General features: G+C 34.4%; 1 protein-coding gene across 1 annotated transcript; it reads left to right on the top strand.

Annotated features, from left to right (window-relative positions):
- Positions 1–335: 335 nt before the first annotated feature.
- On the top strand, positions 336–18,203 carry LOC111705704 (protein argonaute-2; the record flags this gene model as incomplete). The annotated part of the gene is given in 27 exon segments (XM_023478348.1): positions 336–458; positions 769–849; positions 954–1,087; positions 1,533–1,617; positions 2,291–2,377; positions 2,710–2,759; positions 6,297–6,360; positions 6,753–6,804; positions 7,718–7,827; positions 7,986–8,087; positions 9,396–9,512; positions 9,837–9,955; positions 10,142–10,324; positions 10,571–10,678; positions 11,289–11,403; positions 11,833–11,901; positions 12,607–12,687; positions 12,805–12,918; positions 13,282–13,425; positions 14,139–14,249; positions 14,414–14,496; positions 14,988–15,060; positions 15,414–15,502; positions 16,060–16,106; positions 16,385–16,467; positions 17,037–17,122; positions 17,694–18,203. Coding segments are annotated over 27 exon segments (2,658 nt in total), but the record flags the coding sequence as incomplete, so codon positions are not given.
- Positions 18,204–20,007: the final 1,804 nt, after the last annotated feature.

Raw genomic sequence — 20,007 nt, 5'->3', positions numbered from 1 at the left:
GGCTTTTGATGTCTAATTACTGCTTTATATCGAATTCCCTTTAGATTGACTGTAGGCCAGAAGCTCAAGATAGTTACGTGCGCTTGCTGCGTTATATTACAAGACAGAGAGAGCCTGTTCTATACAAGGCGCTCGGCCCCCTAGCCGCAACGCTGGGCCCGAAAAGTGTCTTAACCTACCCATAAAATATATACTAATCTCTCTCTCTTGTAATTCAACACGGCAGGTATACGTAACTTCCTTGGGCAACTGTCTGATATGTACAATTGAAACCAACATATTTTCTGCGTTCATTCGCCACTTTGTTTAATATATGATATTGATAAATATTGTAGTGTGTGGAAGGTGGGATGGTCCCTCCGCAGAAACGGCTGAACGGAAAGTTTCCTGGAAAGGAGGGGACAGTCTGCTCTCTAGAAGTCAACCATTACAAGTTCAAGAATGAGAAAGGAATTAAGGTAAAATCAGCCCCTGGCAAGAAAAGTTGACGAAATATCGACTAAAACTTTTATTTAAAGATTGTTTTTGGAATTAACACACTCTAAAGTATGCATTTGTTTAAAAATTAGAATACTTCTAAGATTTTATATTTCTATCTTCCTTGCAAAATTCATATTTTTAAAATAGAGAATAGTAGCAATTATAAGGATAAATTCATTGTTATTTTTGTTAAGATAAGTCATATTTTAAAGAATCATTTGAATTGAACTCAACCATTTTAAAAACAAATGTTGTATTATTATTATTATTAATTACTAATAATTTTAGGACATATATATGTACACCATAACAATCAAAGCGCCTTGGAAGCGCCCTTACTCTAAGCGAGACACTGAACTTTATAGAGAGGTAATTTACATAAAAATTAATTTCTCTCGTTAAGTTCTTAAGAATTTCTAGATTTTACCATTAAAAAAAAATTTTAGGTTTTGTGTCTAAACATTTTTCTTTAGATTTTCCAGAAATGGGTTTCTCTGTGCCCTCAAACCAAGGTGTTTATCCCGAAAGGATCCGATTTCTCTCCTTGTTTTGCCTTTAATGGAAACAATGTGTTCTACAGCACAAAGCTTATTAAGGAGACTATAAGGTTAGTTGGATGGAAATATTTTCGAGGAAAAGCTTAAATTCCATTTTCCATGATTTCAAAAGATTTAAAAATCAGTGTTTCTAGAAATATTTACTGCTATCTTAAAATTTTTAATTTCTTACTGTTTAAATTAACATTTTTCCCCTTAATTTTTTTTTAATACTTGAATGGTGTGCATACAAAAATTTTACGAATGAGTGGGGTTCAGTCCCGTTCCGGAATGTACCCCCCCCCNCCCCCCCCCCTTGCAAATCACGAAAACATCTGTAAGACGACTATCCAATGTATTTACTCTAAGGATATTCCGGATATTTCTATGACCCAGGAGGGCCGGGAGTTTAACAACAAATGTATGAAATTATTTACTCTAGGGATATTCCGGATATTTCTATGACCCAGAAGGGCCGGGAGTTTAACAACAAATTTATGAAATTATTTACTCTAGGGATATTATGGATATTCCTATGACCCAGGAGGGCAGGGAGTTTAACTTCCACGTCACCGACGTCAGTCATGTTCAAACCATCAAGGAACAGCACAATAATAATCAATTCGTGATTCAATTTTAAGGATTTGTTCGCAATAAAAAGCATGTTGGAATCTATTAGACTTGTTAATTGATGGCAACATCTTAATTTGTTTTTTTTGCTCATTTTTCATTAAATTTCACCTTCTTTTGATTGATTTTCTTAAAATATCTTTTTAAATATTCCAGAAATTGTAATTTTTAAGAAAATAATTACAAGGGAAAATGTGAATTTTTGGGTAAAAAATAGGAGGGGAAAAAAAATTAGCCAATAACACCACCGTCCCGTGAACGTCTACAAAAAAATTCAGCCCAATCGGTGCAGTCGTTTGCCCGGCTATGCACAACATATATATGAATGTCTTGTTTTGATATATATAGATTGCATGATAGACATGTTTGCTTTTAGTACATTATGCAAAAATTTTATTCTGGCCGAAGATATTCACCAAAACGATTAGCACAATTGTTTTTCGTTTTCCGTTTTGAAAAATCGTTTAAGTTAATATAAAGATAAATTTCATTATATGGTAAAAGCAAACTTATCGAGAGTACAATTTTGCAAGGTGATAAATAACTCACATTTTAAACGTCTTAAGCCGGACCTCAAAATGATGCCATCACTGGGCCATACTCCTCGAGATTATAAAATATAATGATGTTGTGCTGGCTGCTAGGTGTCTGAGGAACTACAGAAGTTCATGCAAAAGGGTCGACAAGGTTTCTATAATAATGATGCTGGACATCCTCAGGATGTTCTTAATGTAAGCAGACTTTGACTATTTTAATATGTGTTTTGAGGGCTGAAACATTTTCTTTATAAAACTATGCCATTTTTTTCATTTTTTTTCACTTGTTAAAGCATATTTTACTTTTGTTAATTTCTTGTAATCCTTTTTTAAAAAATGTGTCCTTCAATAAGTTAGAAAAGATGTCTAAATGTTTTTAAAGCTGAAATTTTTATTATGGGTAAAACAAGGGGTGAGCTTTAAAGTTTTAATTTCATAATATTTTCTGCAAGCCTGGTATAACATTTCTGTAAATAAATACCTAGAAACTTTGTAATGGTTTTAAATATAGTTTGTTTCTTATTAAGGCCGTTGATGTCATTCTACAGCAGATGGTTCGCAGGGACAAAATGTACAAGTAAGTAACATTTACTGATAACGGATTATTACGTACAAGGAAGTTGTGTTGTTATCTTGTCAATGTTTGGTTAGTGCTAGAGGAACCTAATATTGACATTGTAGAGAGTTATTTAATTTGTCTTGAAGGTTCTGGGGTCCATGATCCTTAGATAATTCTGTTCCAATGAAATGGCTGAACAAAAACTTTCTGTGCGTGTTTGTTGTAAGATCAATTATTTAAAGTTTTTTGAAACTTCTTATCCAAATTCTGCGCAAAGCGCTGAAGCTTTTACAGTTTTATTATACTGCGTGGGCTGGAATTGGCATATGGCCATAGGCATAACAAAATTACAACGTTAACGTAAATGACTGAATAATCGACTAAAACTTTTATTTAAAGATTGTTTTTGGAATTAACACACTGTAAAGTATGCATTTGTTTAAAAATTAGAAAACTTCTGGACCAAGCGCTGCGGCTAGGGGGCTGAGCGCTGCGGCCACGGGTTAGGTTAAGTTAAGACACTTTCTGTAAGGTCCATGTACAAAATTGATAGGGGGGGGGGTCCAAAAATCGTTCTCTAGGAATATACCTGTATTTTTTATTTCTAAAGTGCTTTTCTTTTTTCAAAGAAAATTTTACATCATTTTACCCATTTTGGGCACTGAGACAAATTGTTTGGGGTTGTCTAAAGAATTAAAAAAAGATAAGAAAAATCACAATATTAACTGTCGTTACCTGAGCGTTACAGATTTTCACAAAAATAATTTCTATTTTGCAATTTTCTCGTTGAATAGTGCACATTTTCGGTATGTTATGGTGCATCTTTTTTATTGTTTATAATGTTTTAAAAAAACAGAAAGATTGAATTTATTTTTTGGGAAAATAAGTTTAGCAGAATCGTCATTCTTTCAATTTTAAACTTAAATACAAAGTTCTTTATAAATATCTTTTCCATGACCCCCCTGGATTTTAAAAATCACAATGTCAATGCACTACATTTATTATTTAAAACATAATTACTGCCGGAAGAATCAAATGCTATGGAATGGAAGACCTTACGGTTGTAGCTCATGGCTGCCGGAAAACAATAAGCTGATATGTGCAATGGAAGGGAAAAATGCTTTGGCTTATGGCCACCTGCCTTTCCCTTCTCGTGTTGTATTTATATTTATATCGACGTGATAATTTCAGATTTTAATCAAGTGACTAAAACTGAATTAAAATGGCAGACTCAGAAAGGGGAGGAGGAAAGGGCCGAGGAGGGGGTGGAGGTCGTGGAGGTCAGGGGCGCGGAGGAGGGGGTGGACAGGGACATGGAGGAGGTCAAGGGGGTGGAAAGGGACGCGGAGGAGGGGAAGGTGGTGGAAGTGGTAGAGGTGGGGGTGGTAACCAGGGGCGAGGAGGAGGTAGCGGACAGGGAAGGGGGGGACAAGGTGGTAATCAGGGCCGTGGAGGAGGACAAGTTGGTGGTCAGGGACGAGGTGGAGGCGGACAGGGCCGAGGAGGAAGGGGTGGAGAAAATCGCGGTGGAGGTCAGGGGCGTGGAGGTAGAGGTGGTGATGGACAAAACAATCAAAGAGGAGGAGCACAAGCTTTCCCAGTGAATGAATCTTTCCCAGAGTTAGGAGCTTCAGCTCAAACTGCTCCCACTCAAGTTCAACCAGCCACAGCTCCTCCAGTTAAAGCAGTCAAGGCTCAAGTTATTCCTCCTAAAGCATCAATACCTCAAGCTGCACCTCAAAAAGTGGATCCAGCACAGACTGCTTCTCCATGGGCTGAACAAGCTGCTGTAGCTAAAGCTGCAAGGGAAGCATCAAAGAGTGACGGAGTGGAGAAAAGGATGGCCACCATGGCCATAAGAGATGTAAGCATTGGCTCCAACTGTTAAAGAATATCGTTAAAAACTGGATACATATCACAATGGGCTAGCTTTTATGAAATTATTTACTCTAGGGATATTATGGATATTCCTATGACCCAGGAGGGCAGGGAGTTTAACTTCCACGTCACCGACGTCAGTCATGTTCAAACCATCAAGGAACAGCACAATAATAATCAATTCGTGATTCAATTTTAAGGATTTGTTCGCAATAAAAAGCATGTTGGAATCTATTAGACTTGTTAATTGATGGCAACATCTTAATTTGTTTTTTTTGCTCATTTTTCATTAAATTTCACCTTCTTTTGATTGATTTTCTTAAAATATCTTTTTAAATATTCCAGAAATTGTAATTTTTAAGAAAATAATTACAAGGGAAAATGTGAATTTTTGGGTAAAAAATAGGAGGGGAAAAAAAATTAGCCAATAACACCACCGTCCCGTGAACGTCTACAAAAAAATTCAGCCCAATCGGTGCAGTCGTTTGCCCGGCTATGCACAACATATATATGAATGTCTTGTTTTGATATATATAGATTGCATGATAGACATGTTTGCTTTTAGTACATTATGCAAAAATTTTATTCTGGCCGAAGATATTCACCAAAACGATTAGCACAATTGTTTTTCGTTTTCCGTTTTGAAAAATCGTTTAAGTTAATATAAAGATAAATTTCATTATATGGTAAAAGCAAACTTATCGAGAGTACAATTTTGCAAGGTGATAAATAACTCACATTTTAAACGTCTTAAGCCGGACCTCAAAATGATGCCATCACTGGGCCATACTCCTCGAGATTATAAAATATAATGATGTTGTGCTGGCTGCTAGGTGTCTGAGGAACTACAGAAGTTCATGCAAAAGGGTCGACAAGGTTTCTATAATAATGATGCTGGACATCCTCAGGATGTTCTTAATGTAAGCAGACTTTGACTATTTTAATATGTGTTTTGAGGGCTGAAACATTTTCTTTATAAAACTATGCCATTTTTTTCATTTTTTTTCACTTGTTAAAGCATATTTTACTTTTGTTAATTTCTTGTAATCCTTTTTTAAAAAATGTGTCCTTCAATAAGTTAGAAAAGATGTCTAAATGTTTTTAAAGCTGAAATTTTTATTATGGGTAAAACAAGGGGTGAGCTTTAAAGTTTTAATTTCATAATATTTTCTGCAAGCCTGGTATAACATTTCTGTAAATAAATACCTAGAAACTTTGTAATGGTTTTAAATATAGTTTGTTTCTTATTAAGGCCGTTGATGTCATTCTACAGCAGATGGTTCGCAGGGACAAAATGTACAAGTAAGTAACATTTACTGATAACGGATTATTACGTACAAGGAAGTTGTGTTGTTATCTTGTCAATGTTTGGTTAGTGCTAGAGGAACCTAATATTGACATTGTAGAGAGTTATTTAATTTGTCTTGAAGGTTCTGGGGTCCATGATCCTTAGATAATTCTGTTCCAATGAAATGGCTGAACAAAAACTTTCTGTGCGTGTTTGTTGTAAGATCAATTATTTAAAGTTTTTTGAAACTTCTTATCCAAATTCTGCGCAAAGCGCTGAAGCTTTTACAGTTTTATTATACTGCGTGGGCTGGAATTGGCATATGGCCATAGGCATAACAAAATTACAACGTTAACGTAAATGACTGAATATAATTAACAACTGTGCAGGACTGTTGGACGCAGCTTCTTCCACAATTATGGAGAAATCTTAGATGTCGGTTTTGGGAAAGAGGTATATATATATATATATTTATATATATAAATAGTCTACTTTAACTTTACAGTAGTTATCTCTGTTTTTTTTGTTTGTTTGTATGATCGATCTTAACTCAGGAACCCCTGGACCAATTTGACTCAAATTTTTTTACTGGGAAAGTTCCTAGCTTGCAGTTTAAAAACTCTAAATTGAGTGGGTTGTCTTTTTTAATGAAAGTTTAGTTCCCAGGCTAGTTTTCCAAGCGAGTTATTATATATTCACATCTAGGTGATGATATTTTTAATATTCAAACCTACTTTAGGCCTTCATTTATGATAAAAAATAATAATTTTCCATTCTCAAAATGTCTTAATTACTGAAAATCGGATCCCCTAAACAATTCCTTGGACCTGAAAATATTTGTTTAGGTCTGGATTGGTACTTTCACTAGCGTTCGTCCTTTCGGCTGGAAGCAAGCAGGTATTTTTAGTTAACATTAAATTGTAAATCATAGTATTTTCAAGTGACCTTCCATACAAACAGGGGATGTTCGATTCACAACGGTACACTTAAAGCCTTAATGTAAATAATATGGTGGGTTGTTATAGCTCGAAGACGAGAGGTTTTCGCAAAACTTAGTATGTGGTAAAATTAACAAAAAATTATCACCTCATCCTACACGTTGTTTTGAATAATGATTTTACTTGGCAAATATCTTTTCAAATGTTGAATAATTACTCCAAAATGATTTTAACTTTAGTTTATATTTCAATTATATTTAATATTAATCTGAAATAAATAAGAATCTGATTCTGATTTATCATTTTTATCTTTTTACGAACACTTCCTTTAGTTAATTAGTTTACTGAAACCTTTTACTTAGCAAACAAGGTATCTCCACCGTGGTATGAACGTCGTTCTTAAACTCTTTTTATGGAAACGTTGAAAACGCTTGGGATTTTTTAATCTGTTAATTTATCTTCGAACAATCAATCAATCATAACAGTTGCAAAAATTAAAAAATTACAGCGACTTTCCTTATTAAATGATTAATGAAAGACGACTTTCAATCTGCTTAATTTTGGTTCACTATATATATATATTTATAACGTTTTAATCTCGATTAATCTGTTTGTTTGTCCGATCATATCTCAGGAAACCCTGGACCGATTTGCCGCAAATTTTGACTGGGGAACTCGGAAGACCCACGGGAATGTTCTTAGCTTGGTTTTGAGATTCTAAGTGTCGAAAATTTACTTTCTTAGTGAAATCGTTCAAGTGAGGGTAAACGGCGGGAGTAACTTTTAGTACCTTGGGCAGTGCTGGGTTCCCAAGCTAGTTTGAAATAAAATTATGTTTTTTTGTCGAACCTTGTTCACAAGATATTGTCTAGGATACCTAATGACGTTAAATGTTGATGTAGCCAACAAACCTGCAACTCTAAATCTTCATATGACGAATGATATCCAAGTTCAGGGGAGAACTGTCTACTCCTATATTCAGGTGAAAAATTGATATTTTAGATTATGGGTTATAATGTAATGGAAAAAAATGTTTCCAAGTTTGATTTGAATTGCTTTTCCATTTAGTGTGCACTTTTTACTTGACAGAAGTTTTTGTTAAAATTTGTTTTTGAATTGATCACAAACTGCAATGTTTAGGAAGTATTGTACCAGAGAAACCGCCGTCAGCCCCTGGACTTTAAGCGGGGACTGGAGAGAAGGGACCTCGAGGAGTTCGAGAGGGATATCAAGGGACTCAAGGTAAGGCATGGGCCCACTTAGACAGTTTGTTACTTCAGTTTTTTATGTCAGGTTTATGGATATACTATTTGTGCTAGGTCTTACGGACAAATATACTTTTTGTGGTAATAGACCAAGATACTATTTGTGCTAGGTCTTACGGACAAATATACTTTTTGTGGTAATAATAGACCAAGATACTATTTGTGGCAGAGTTTATGTTACTAAGATCAGAGCGTATTCAGGAATTTTNCACCCCTGAATACGACTCTGACTAAGATAATATTTGGGGCAGATGCCATGGACTTGGATTCAATGGACATAAATCATTTTTATGGTAGATTTGACCTATTTCAGAATATTTTCAGTTCAGTGTTTCTCCCCTTTAGTCTCTTTTTTACGTTTTCCCACCTTTCTTTCTGTTTTCATACTCTTATAGCATAATCAAGAAGTTTTATTTCAAGATTTTTTTATCGCCAATAATTTTCAGATGTGCTCCCTGTTACAGGGTTATATACCATTTGATGGTACTTATTTTGCTTCTTGTTACAGGGTTATGTACCATTTGATGGTACATATGTGCTCCCTGTTACAGGGTTATGTACCATTTGATGGTACTTATGTGCTCCCTGTTACAGGGTTATGTACCATTTGATGGTACTTATTTTGCTCCTGTTACAGGGTTATGTACCATTTGATGGTACTTATTTTGCTCTTGTTACAGGGTTACCATTTGATGGTACTTATTTTGCTCCTGTTACAGGGTTATGTACCATTTGATGGTACTTATTTTGCTTCTGTTACAGGGATATGTACCATTTGATGTTACTTATTTTGCTTCTGTTACAGGGTTATGTATCATTTGATGTTAGTTATTTTGCTTCTGTTACAGGGTTATGTATCATTTGATGTTAGTTATTTTACTTTAGTTACAGGGTTATATACCATTTGATGTTAGTAATTTTGCTTCTGTTACAGGGTTATATATCATTTGAAGCCACTAATGTGCTCTCTGTTACAGGGTTATATTTCATTTGATGGTACTAATGTGCCATCAATGAATGAAATTATTTAAAAATGGTTGCATGGCTCAAACTTGGTCGGGTGCTGCTGGGATCATAACGCGTACCGTTAAAAGTAAATCATTAACATGATTTTTAAGCAAATGTCAAAATTAAATTCAGATCCGAGCTGAACACCACTACATTATCGGGAATTGAACCTCCAGGCTGCTTAATGGAGCCTAAAGCTATCTCTAAAATTCATTATTTTATTTTATTTTATTTTATTTTATTTTATTTTATTTTATTTTATTTTATTTTATTTTAGGTTCGTTACGAGCTTCCCAACGGGAACAAGAGGTGCTACAAGGTGAACAAGGTGATGGAATGCGCCAAAAAGCTAATGATTCCTGATCTGAATGAAACTGTGGAACAGTACTTTAAGGTAGGAGAAGCGGTGTGGCCGGTCGACATGATTTTAGAGAAAAAGTCGAAGATACAAAAATTTTCCCATCAAGGGTCACAATGTGTTTGGGCGGAATAATCCCTCACACTCCAAGAAATGAGTGGGGGGGGGGGAATTGGGAAACCTTTCACTGAAGTGAATCCTTCAAAATGTTAATGATAATCCTTTTCTAATTTTACCCCCCCTCTTAAAAATTTGGAAGAAGAATTTTTAAGATACTCATTATAGATCCTTTTTTTTTGAATTATTTTGTTATTTGTTATTGTTTTGATGATGTTACTAAATTATTATTGTTTATTAAAGAGGGAGCACAAGACATCCCTGCGGTACCCCATGATGCCCTGTCTGCATCTCGGTAGCATCAACAAGACTATCTACATTCCAGTAGAGTTCTGCACTATGGAGAGCCAGCCTCTTCCTAGGTATGTTTTCTCTTATTCTGATCAAAACAAAACAAATGTTTCACCTCTTGTGCCAAGATGCAAGGTATGTTTAAGCCAAAAAAAGATTTGTGGGTTTTATTCTTTGATTTATAGTACAGAAAACTATTCCACGCCCCTGTATTAAAGAACAAAAATTATGCAAACGTACCTAAAGTATATTTTTAGGGGCAAGAAACTAAATGACGACGCTGTATCGACAATGATCAAGGGAACAGCGACCAGGCCGGAGGAAAGACGACGGAAGATAATTGAAGGGCTCCAACGCAACAACAATATGTATAAAAACAATCCCTTTACCACGGAGTTCGGAATCTGTTTCGAGGATAACCTCGCCCAGATTAAAGGAAGGTTAGAATTAATTTTGTTAGTTAGAGGTCGGAACAAATGTGTGCGGTATCTTTAATCTTAAAAGCTTGATCTCAATATCCAATGTTGGCACTTCAAAATTAAAAAATAAATGCTTTAACTCTCAATTAAATTTATCCCTGCAGTGTATGACCTCCACGGAATATCGAAGAGTAAATATAATATTTTGAAGTTCTTACTTGTAAATAAAATATCAACTCTGGAATTAATGAATTTGTCTGTGTGAAGGGTGCTGGCCCCGCCATCTATTGGTTACCAAGGGCCGAAGAAAGACGAAGTGACAATAGTGAAGATCCCTCCTAACAATCCAGGCTCATGGAGACCAACGGCGAACAGGTAAGTTTTTTAGGTTTTAATAATTGGAATGAGCTTCAAGATTGTAATATAAATAATGTTTTTCAGAATATTGATATTTAAAAAATCATAGCCAAAAAAACTGTAAAATTATGAGAATAGAGGTTAAATAAACCGGCATTTTTAAAGGAAATAAAAGTATATACATGTATATTNCGTATCTTTTGAAAAAATATTGAAAGATTTTTATCAATGCTCGCTCAAATTAGTGCTTAAGATCCAGATCTAGCTGAAGCACAAATATTTCTCGGTTTTAACTTTAAAAACTAAATTTCAAGAGTTTCTTGTTTCGTTTTCGCTATTTTTATGCAGGATCTTGATAAGACATTATTGGCTCAAATATTAAAACAATTCCTAATAATTCACAGCTTTACCTTTTAACCATTTTTTGATAATTTAGAGGTTCTCTTCGTTTCTGTAGCAGAACTCCGCAAGTATTTACAATTAAAAATAATCAAATTGCAAGATATCTCATCCTTTTTTATCATAAAAAGTTGTGAATCGGCCATGCCATTTTGTAATTGGCGGCTCACTTCAAGTAACAGGTCTAGAGTCCTTTTGATTGGTAAAATATTTAAATAATCCCTTGAAGGAATCTGTACGTGAACGGTATGGAAGTACGAGGATGGGCTCTCATGGATCTTGCAAGGCTTACAGATCATGAATACAACGAGATTGTCAGTAAGTTCGAGACAATCGGAAAAGAGGTAGGAAACCTTTTTTTTCATGACGTCTTGATTCCTGTTTTTTTGTCAAATATACTAATTACTGATGAAGAAAAACGATGATAGCTATTAACATACTTGAAAATTAACTTTGGTAGTTATTGCAATTACAGAATATTTAAGATAGATACTGAAACTCAATAATTATTGTTAAAATTACGGATGATTTATCATTACAGAAATTATAAGAGCTGTTTTACAAGTAAAGTAAATTTAAGATAAATATCATCATTACAGAAAATCAAATATAATTATTACCATTTTAGAAAATAATAGATAACAGAAAATAGACATTGCCATTACAGAGGATTAAAAATAGTAATTACTATTACAGAAAATGAAAGATAGTAGTAACCTTGACAGAAAATCTGCGAAAGTTATGTCTACTTATGCTAAATTATAATTGTTAAGGTTGGTATTAAAATATCATCGAACTCTGCAAATCTTTGGCACCAGAAGACTGAAGAGAGAACCTTTCAGGTAACCATCATTTCACATGAATCCCTCCCTCCCCCTCCCCCCTTGTTATCTCACAGTGCAAGAGACATAAGGATAATGTAAATTCAGGCGAGATTACTGTTCCCACTTTGTGACCTCGTAGCTCCTTTAGTTCTATCCTTTTACGCACAAGTCAGAGAACAGCTGCAAATATATTTGGTTACATATCAGAAATTATAAACTGTTTTGCTCTTCTCAATAGCTCTTTTAAATTTCAAGTTTTGATTGAAAACATGAAGGTTGTCAATCTAACGTAACATTTATTTTAATTTGTTGTATGGGTCAGATAAATTTCAGCGATCTATGAAATTAATCCATAGCAGACAAACTTCGGGAATTTGTGATTTTTGGGCACTGATAATTTTTAATAGGACCTCTATCTTATCAATAATGTGGAATTCTGACAATTTCTTTCACCATTTCTACAAAAAAAAAATCAAGTGAAGAACCCAAAATTGTAAAAAAATAATTTTGCAAGTTAAAACGTGGATATGTCACTTAATCTTAATCATTAAAAGCGTTTAATGTTACCGTTGTGACTAGGACATGACACTAATACGTCCACGGCCCCAAAGTAGTTAAAGTATTATAAAAATTTAACTTATTAGCGACTTTTTCTGATGTTTTCTTATACAAATTTTAAACGCTTTTATTAAATTACTGGAATAAACATGTTTTGTTTACTAGGCTGATTTCGAATATGTAGTTTCTACATACAAGAAGGATCAAATACCCTTGGACCTCGTTATGGTTATCTTCCCCTTTAAGGTAGAAATCATTATTGTTATCAGTGTTCTTGTTTTTTTTTATGGATATTGTAATTATTATTCTTTTCATTCGTTCATCGTTATGATTTTCATCATTATGTATTGTGCTTATTACTAGGGTGGGATAATCTATGACACTGTGAAAACACTCGGAGATATAACCCACAAGGTTCCAACTCAGTGTGCTCTAAAGAGAACACTCTTCGGTCCTGATGGGAGGATTAAACCCCAGGTAATCATAGAAAGAATTGAATGGAGATTGTATTGAGATTTGACTTTGTTATGATAGAGATTGAAATGAGATGGGATGACAATTTGTTGGATAGTAGATTTCGATTGGATAAAGATTGAATATAGATTGAATAAATATTGGATAAAGATGGAGAATGGATTCAGAGTATTGAGAGTTTGGATGACGTGTTTGCATTAATTTAACATTGGCCTAATCTGGCACCCTTATTAGTCTTCGCATTCGCAATTCGAATTTTCTTCCTGCTGCATGTTGGCGTTGGCGTTGGCGTTGGCGTTGGCGTTGGCGTTGGCGTTGGCGTTGGCGTTGGCGTTGGCGACTAATTGACACTTGCCTGTGTTTAAGGTTGTCTCCAACATCTGCTTAAAGATCAACAGTAAGCTAGGTGGAGTAAATCATGTGTTGGCTCCAGTATCTAGACCTGACATCTTCAAGAAACCTGTTATGATCATGGGTGCAGACGTTAGCCATGCTGCTCCAGAGAGCAAGGTAATTTGAGAGCCAGCTAGAGGATTTAGTCATGTACGCTGGTGGGGTTTCCAGCGAAATGGAGAGATCGTTTTCTTGCCGAAAATATCTTATCTTTTTGCATTCCTGTAGTAGAAAAATAAGGCGAAAACTTTCGCTTTTTTCGAGAAATTTTGCGTTAATCTGTTTCGCGAAAGAAAAAATGCGAAAAAAGCGAGAAAAAATCGTGAAATTGTTGCAGTTTTATATATTTTTTAACGTAATTCCGCATCGTTTTCCCTTCCTTTTGCAAAATTAATTCCCGCGGAAAAATGCGAAATTTCGCGAAAAGTTAGCGTAATACGAAAGAAAAATTTCGCGAAAGTTTTTGTTCGCTAAAAACTCTATTCTCTGGTATTCTAATTTCATCGTTAAATTATAATAAAAATGTCAATAGAATTCTGATATGGTCAAATACCAACTTTATTAATGAACATGCTGAATCAAAAAGTAAATATTGATATCATAGCAAATCGTAAAACCTCAATTCCGTTTAAGTATGTTTACATCTAAATGGTATTGTTGAAGTAGGACGTCCCTTAAAGTTTGATTTGATTTGATTGGCCCCTACAAATATTTAATTTAAACTTAAGGAAAGATTTTGCATATGACATTGTTTTTTAAAACCTGTGCCGGGTACTCCAGCTAGTAGTATCACATGTTCGAAATGTGGATAATTTAAATTTCTTTTCTAGGGAACTAAGCCCTCCATAGCTGCTATTGTTGGAAGTATGAATCCTACAGGATCTAAGTATGAATGTGAAATCCGGATTCAGAGCAGGGAGAAAAATGAAGAGATTATACAGGCAGGGGGTCTTATTTCAACCCACAAATTCTTATAATCGAAATATTTAATTAACAATCGAGAGTCTGAATAGTTTTTATCTTTTTTTTAATTAAAAACCTTGTATGGTTTTTAATGGATCAATTATGAAACTTATTTTTAAAAGTTTAAGACCCTTCCTTGAAGGATATGGAGGGAGTAACTACATCTCTTCTCAAGAAGTTCTTCCAAATGACTAAATACAAGCCGGCGGAGATTATTATGTTCAGGTACATGTTTAACTATTAGGGGTTTATATTTTCAAACAATTTACCCCCCCCCCCCCCTCCGACCTCTCAATGCTTTGGGGAAAAACTGTCGAGATATACTTCAAAGGCGGTTCTTTTTCCTCTTAAATACTTCTTACCCAAAAATTTATTTGTTTGTCAATTAAAATAAATATTTTTTTCTCAAATTCACCTAATAACCCCCTTTCAAGAAAATATGCACCCCTGTTACCTATATTTGTTACCTGTATTTGACGTTAAGGCTTCCTTCAATTCTTAATGGTATGATATTAAAGTGTTGCAAATGTTGATGTTGTTTTCCTAGGACTTTGTCTTTAATATTTTTCTATGCTTTTGTTAAGGTAGAAAGTTATATTCTGTTTTTAAGGACAGTTGTTAATCTCCTACATTGTTTAAAACTTCATTTCAGAAACCCCGTTTTTTTGTGACGATTCAAGGGTTTGAAAAAAATTATTTAATGTATAAATTCCTAGGGACGGAGTGAGCGAGGGACAGTTCCTTCAAGTTCTGGCTTTTGAACTGAAGGCAATGCGAGCTGCTTGCTCAGTAAGTATATATCAGTGCTTGGGATTCATACCATTGTAATTTTGATGCCTAAATAGTTTATGCTCTAGTATATAATTTTTGTTGATTTTTACTGAATCTGATTCTGACATTTTTTTAACAAACTGTGATAACGGATGTAAGCTAACCAGTGCAGATGTTATTTTATAAATGTTTAGAAAATATCGGCCTTAGTTTAACTTTTAACCATTTCAAATCGATAAAAACAAAATTACAAAATTTCAATATAAAAATTTTTGTTTTAAATATTTAAGTTTAATAATAATATGTTATGGGAATTCTTAAGCAACATAAAATGCTCTGTTAGTTTATTTCTGTATTATATTTGTTTTAAGAAACTAGATCCTGAGTACAAGCCGGCGATAACTTATCTAGTCGTTCAGAAGCGTCACCATACAAGATTCTTCTCAACTGATGGCAACAAGTAAGAAGAATGTGGATCCGGATCCCGAAAACCAGTTCTAAGGATCCGGATCCCGAAAACCAATGCTAAGGATCCAGATCAATTGAATCCGCAACTTGCGCCATAGCTACTTCTGAATCCGGATCCACAGATCAGGCTTCAGATTCGAATATAATAACCAAAACATCATAAAAAAATGCGTTTTGCATATTTCTTGTTGACTAAAATCTTCCTACTTATTGAATGGATCACGTTTCTACATAAAAATCGCCGAAAAGTAAGAAGAAATTATTGAAACATAATATTTTGCCACTTCAAATCTAGAATCTTATTTTATAATAACTGGATAGCAATGTAACCGAATAACGGTCTGTTGTTATTCTTATGATAGTTTGATAAATATCTATTTCAAATGAAAAAAAAAAACTTAGTTAGTCATATTGATGAAAACACAAAATGAAGGATTATTATGCCTGAAAGGAGTGGTTAAAGGATATCATTGCACAGGTCATGGTGGCTAACCCAGCATTTTAGGAAATTCCAAAATATAGAAATATTCCAACTATTGTTTTGTTTAGATATCAGAAGAGCGGTAATGTATTGGCTGGGACTGTCATTGATCAAGGTAAAGATATTTTACCTTGTTACAAAATAAAATTTTTTGTTTAATTTAGTCAATTGTAACTATCAATGAGTCCTATCTAAATTTTGTTTTTATTTCAAAAGACGCCAGGCATGGTGACGGTCAAAACTGAAAAAATTTTGTCTGGCAAAATGTCAAGTCAGATTTTTATTATTATTAATTTTTTCGTTTTATAAAATTCTTATATCTGGGCAGTTTATGCAACTTTTACCGTAAAATCTTTGTTAAAAAAGTTTTTGAATCATATTAACTTGCATTAGGAATCAATCATCCGACCGAGGGTGACTTCTATCTAGTTTCCCATGAAGGGATCCAGGGAACATCAAGACCTACTCACTACCAGGTACTAAACCGGGGCTAAACATTTCTCTCTGAAAGGGACTGTACGCCTAGTTTTAATTAACTTCCCATTTATAGTAAGTGTTGTCAGATCAAGATTATCTTCGTTTTGAAAATTGTTAATTCAATTGTGGTTTCTCGATTAAGTGACTGTGCGTAGAAAATGTTAAAAGTAAGCTAGGAAAATTACAATATCTTTCACATTATTGATCAGATGTAGGTTTCAAGGGTACCGTTGTAAATTGGGCTTGCCCCCTTTAAATACATGGTTTTTTGAAATTTCTACAGAACATTTTCGCTAAAAAGTAAGAGTAATTTTGCAAAGGTCCTAGAAAAATTAAGAATGTTGAATATGTCTGAACTTAAATATTTGAAAAGGCCTTTGTAGTTGCCGAAGCTATCCCTGCAGTATTATGATTTGGTGTGGTGTGGTGTGGCGTGGCGTGGCGTGGCGTGGCGTGGCGTGGCGTGGCGGGGTTTGGTTTGGTTTGGTTTGAAAAAATTTAAAACCCAAATTAATTTATTGCTCAACCTTGCATCCCCGAATAGTAATCTGAAACCTTTGCCCCCTAGGTATTGTGGGATGATGCTGACCGTACTGCTGATGAGCTGGAGAAGTTGACCTACTATCTGTGTCATCTCTACAGTAGGTGTACTAGGTAGGATTCAGAATACATCCGGTTTCTTATTTTAGTTTGAAAATACCCAAATCGAGTGCATAGTACCCAGGTCCGCAAAAATATCCAAGGGGCAAAAAAATTGCTCTCAAAAAAACAAGATCTAGAGTTTATTTTTAAATCTGCGCCCGCCTAAGAAAAGTAAAAGACTGCCAATGTTTGATTTCCACGGAATGATGGTTGATCTTTTATTTATTTATTTATTTAAAGTATATGTGAAACTCGTCGTTTAGCGATTGGGACCTCCCAAAGTTAGTGTTTGACTTACTAATGAGTGTTCCTAAATATTCAAGGAAATTCCAATTAAAACTTGACTCATATAATCGAATATCTTAATTGAAGGCTTTAACACATTGCTTTTATTACACATTTGAAAAATGTTGTCTCCAACAAAAGAAAAATATTTTAAAATTTTGCATTATTAAACGATTGTTTTTACTTTATTTAGACTTATTTCGTTTGTTAGAGTCAACATTAAGCATAAATTTAGAAAAAGCAAATTGTTTAAAATAGGTTATTGAAATGATTCGATTCATGTTCAAATACTGTTTAGGTCCGTCTCCTACCCTTCTCCCACCTACTACAGCCATCTTGCTGCGGATAGAGCAAGGAAGCATCACAACGACATGGTGGAGAAACGGGTCCCAAACGTCAAGGAGGTCATTGAACGTGGGGATGTCAAGATCATGTATTTTGTATAAAATTTTGATCCTCCCAATTTAGTGATGTGTCAGTTCGGAATATTAAATAATCCCCTTCTACTTCTTTTCCGAATTATTACTCCGTATAATTATCACTTTGTTGATCACGTGTATTTGTTGAAAACTATTTTTTAGGATTAAGCAACACATTTGTATTTTTGTCATCACCATTTATCTATCGCTTGTTTTTTATGAAAATGATCTCGTTTCTCAGGAAGTACAAAATTTACTGTTTTTCTGATGAGGCGGATTTTTCGGTGTTTGGGCAATATGCTATGTAATGTAATCTTGTAAAAACAAAAATCTGTGTTCATTACGCAAAATTGATATAATATTCTATTTTTTTTGTAATTTTAGCCAAAGCATGAAAAAATGTTGGTTAACTGTTCTTACTTTTCTTTAAATCTGGATAGCGATGTGGAAAGAAATTAAAGTTAGTCCACTTTTTCACATTTTGCCTAAAATAATATTGAAAACGCTTATTAATTCATAATTTGTTATTTTGATAATAAACGTTCACAGTAAAAGTTTTAATCGGAGGATAAAGTACTAATTGGCATAGTTTTGAGGTCTGATTTTAAATATTCAACTTTCGGGCCCAATCGGTTTTGCTTGTTGGACGTATATCAGTTATAAACAAACAGGCAAGCAATGAATGTATGTAGAAGCCATCTAAAGACTACTAGAAAGAAGACTCCTTCTAACCATCATATTTATTTCAGAGCCCACGATTTAAAAACTTCGGCTCGAGTCGTAATTCCTTAAACTCGACTTTTAAGACCCAACTCTGACGACAGCTTGTGTCACGTGATAGACCACTGCAAGATCTTCGGCTCAACTTAAGGAGTTAGGTTCAATTGAAATAAAACCGACCTTGGTTGGTTTCAGTGGAGAATAAGGCTTAATGTTGAGTCTTGTTCCCATAAAAACCTGGAATGCGCCAATTCCTACTAAGAAAATCCGTCAAATAAAAAATTAAACTGGTTTTTTGAACTCAACTCTGAGGAAAATAAGATGCAGCTTGAATCCGAAAGCTCAAGCCGGCCGTAAATAAGGCCCAACGACAGCTTAGACCCGAGCCGTATTTTCCCAATTTTTTTAAATCGCGGGCGCTGGTCTTCTTCACAGTTGCATCCTATTTGGGTGATGATTTTACTAATCATTTTTAAATATCAGTTTGATTAATATATATACAAATTTGGCTTTGTTGAATAAAAGCATTTAAAATTCGGTGATTGGTGATGGACCAAACCTCTCTATACAACAGAAAGTTGATGTTAGGTCCGCATTTTATTGAAAATTTTTTTTAACAAAATCTAAAAGCGCAGTGAATTTTTTTTCTACGACTGTTGTATCTGATCATAGATCTGTATTATGTTCCTCTCTTTTAGATCTACACATTCTAATCTCTTAAAGACAAGGGGAAATGCATTTGGACACATTTATGATTATTACACTCTTGTTTACGTATGGTCTGAGCCTGACTAAGTATTCTATCATTTCAGGACGCAGCTTTCTCAGCACCTATGCTTAGCTAACAAGGAAAGCTCGGGAGACATATTTATTTTACTCTTACAGGATGGAAAAATTAAAGTCTTAGCAAGGTTTGAAAATTCAGAAGATATCCATTGTCAGAATTCCGCCTTAATAATGACAAATGTGATAAGAAAGGTCAGGAAAGGAGTGGATATTTTCGACAAAAGAATTCTTGATTCTTTCAAGTTCATCTCAGACATTGCTTCAGAACACAGCCTTGTCTACAGCTCTCTTTTCCCTGCAGCCAACAGAGTATAAACTGATATTTTAGTGTGGTGCACAACAAATAAGGATTCTAATTTGTTTCCATTTTTTTTGTTTCTGGCAAAAGGGAGGGGGGAAAGAGAGAGAGAGAGAAACGGTAATTTTACTTTGGTTTACAGCATTCCATCCGACAGTACTAAACGACAGCTGTAAGTTGGATGGACATTCTATTTTGTCAATCCGAACTACACAGGAATGTAAAGGTATTTTATTGAGAATGTAAAGGGATTATATTGAGAATGCAAAGGGATCATATTGAGAATGTAAAGGGATCATATTGAGAATGTATAGGAATCATATTGAGAATGCAAAGGGATTATATTTAGAATGTAAAGGATATTGAGAATGTAAAGGGATTATATTGTG

The sequence above is a fragment of the Eurytemora carolleeae genome, unplaced genomic scaffold, assembly GCF_000591075.1.
Source record: "Eurytemora carolleeae unplaced genomic scaffold, Eaff_2.0 scaffold112, whole genome shotgun sequence".
NCBI lineage: Eukaryota > Metazoa > Arthropoda > Copepoda > Calanoida > Temoridae > Eurytemora > Eurytemora carolleeae.
The sequence above is the reverse complement of the archived record's forward strand: the minus strand, read 5'-3'. Positions and strand labels throughout refer to the sequence as shown.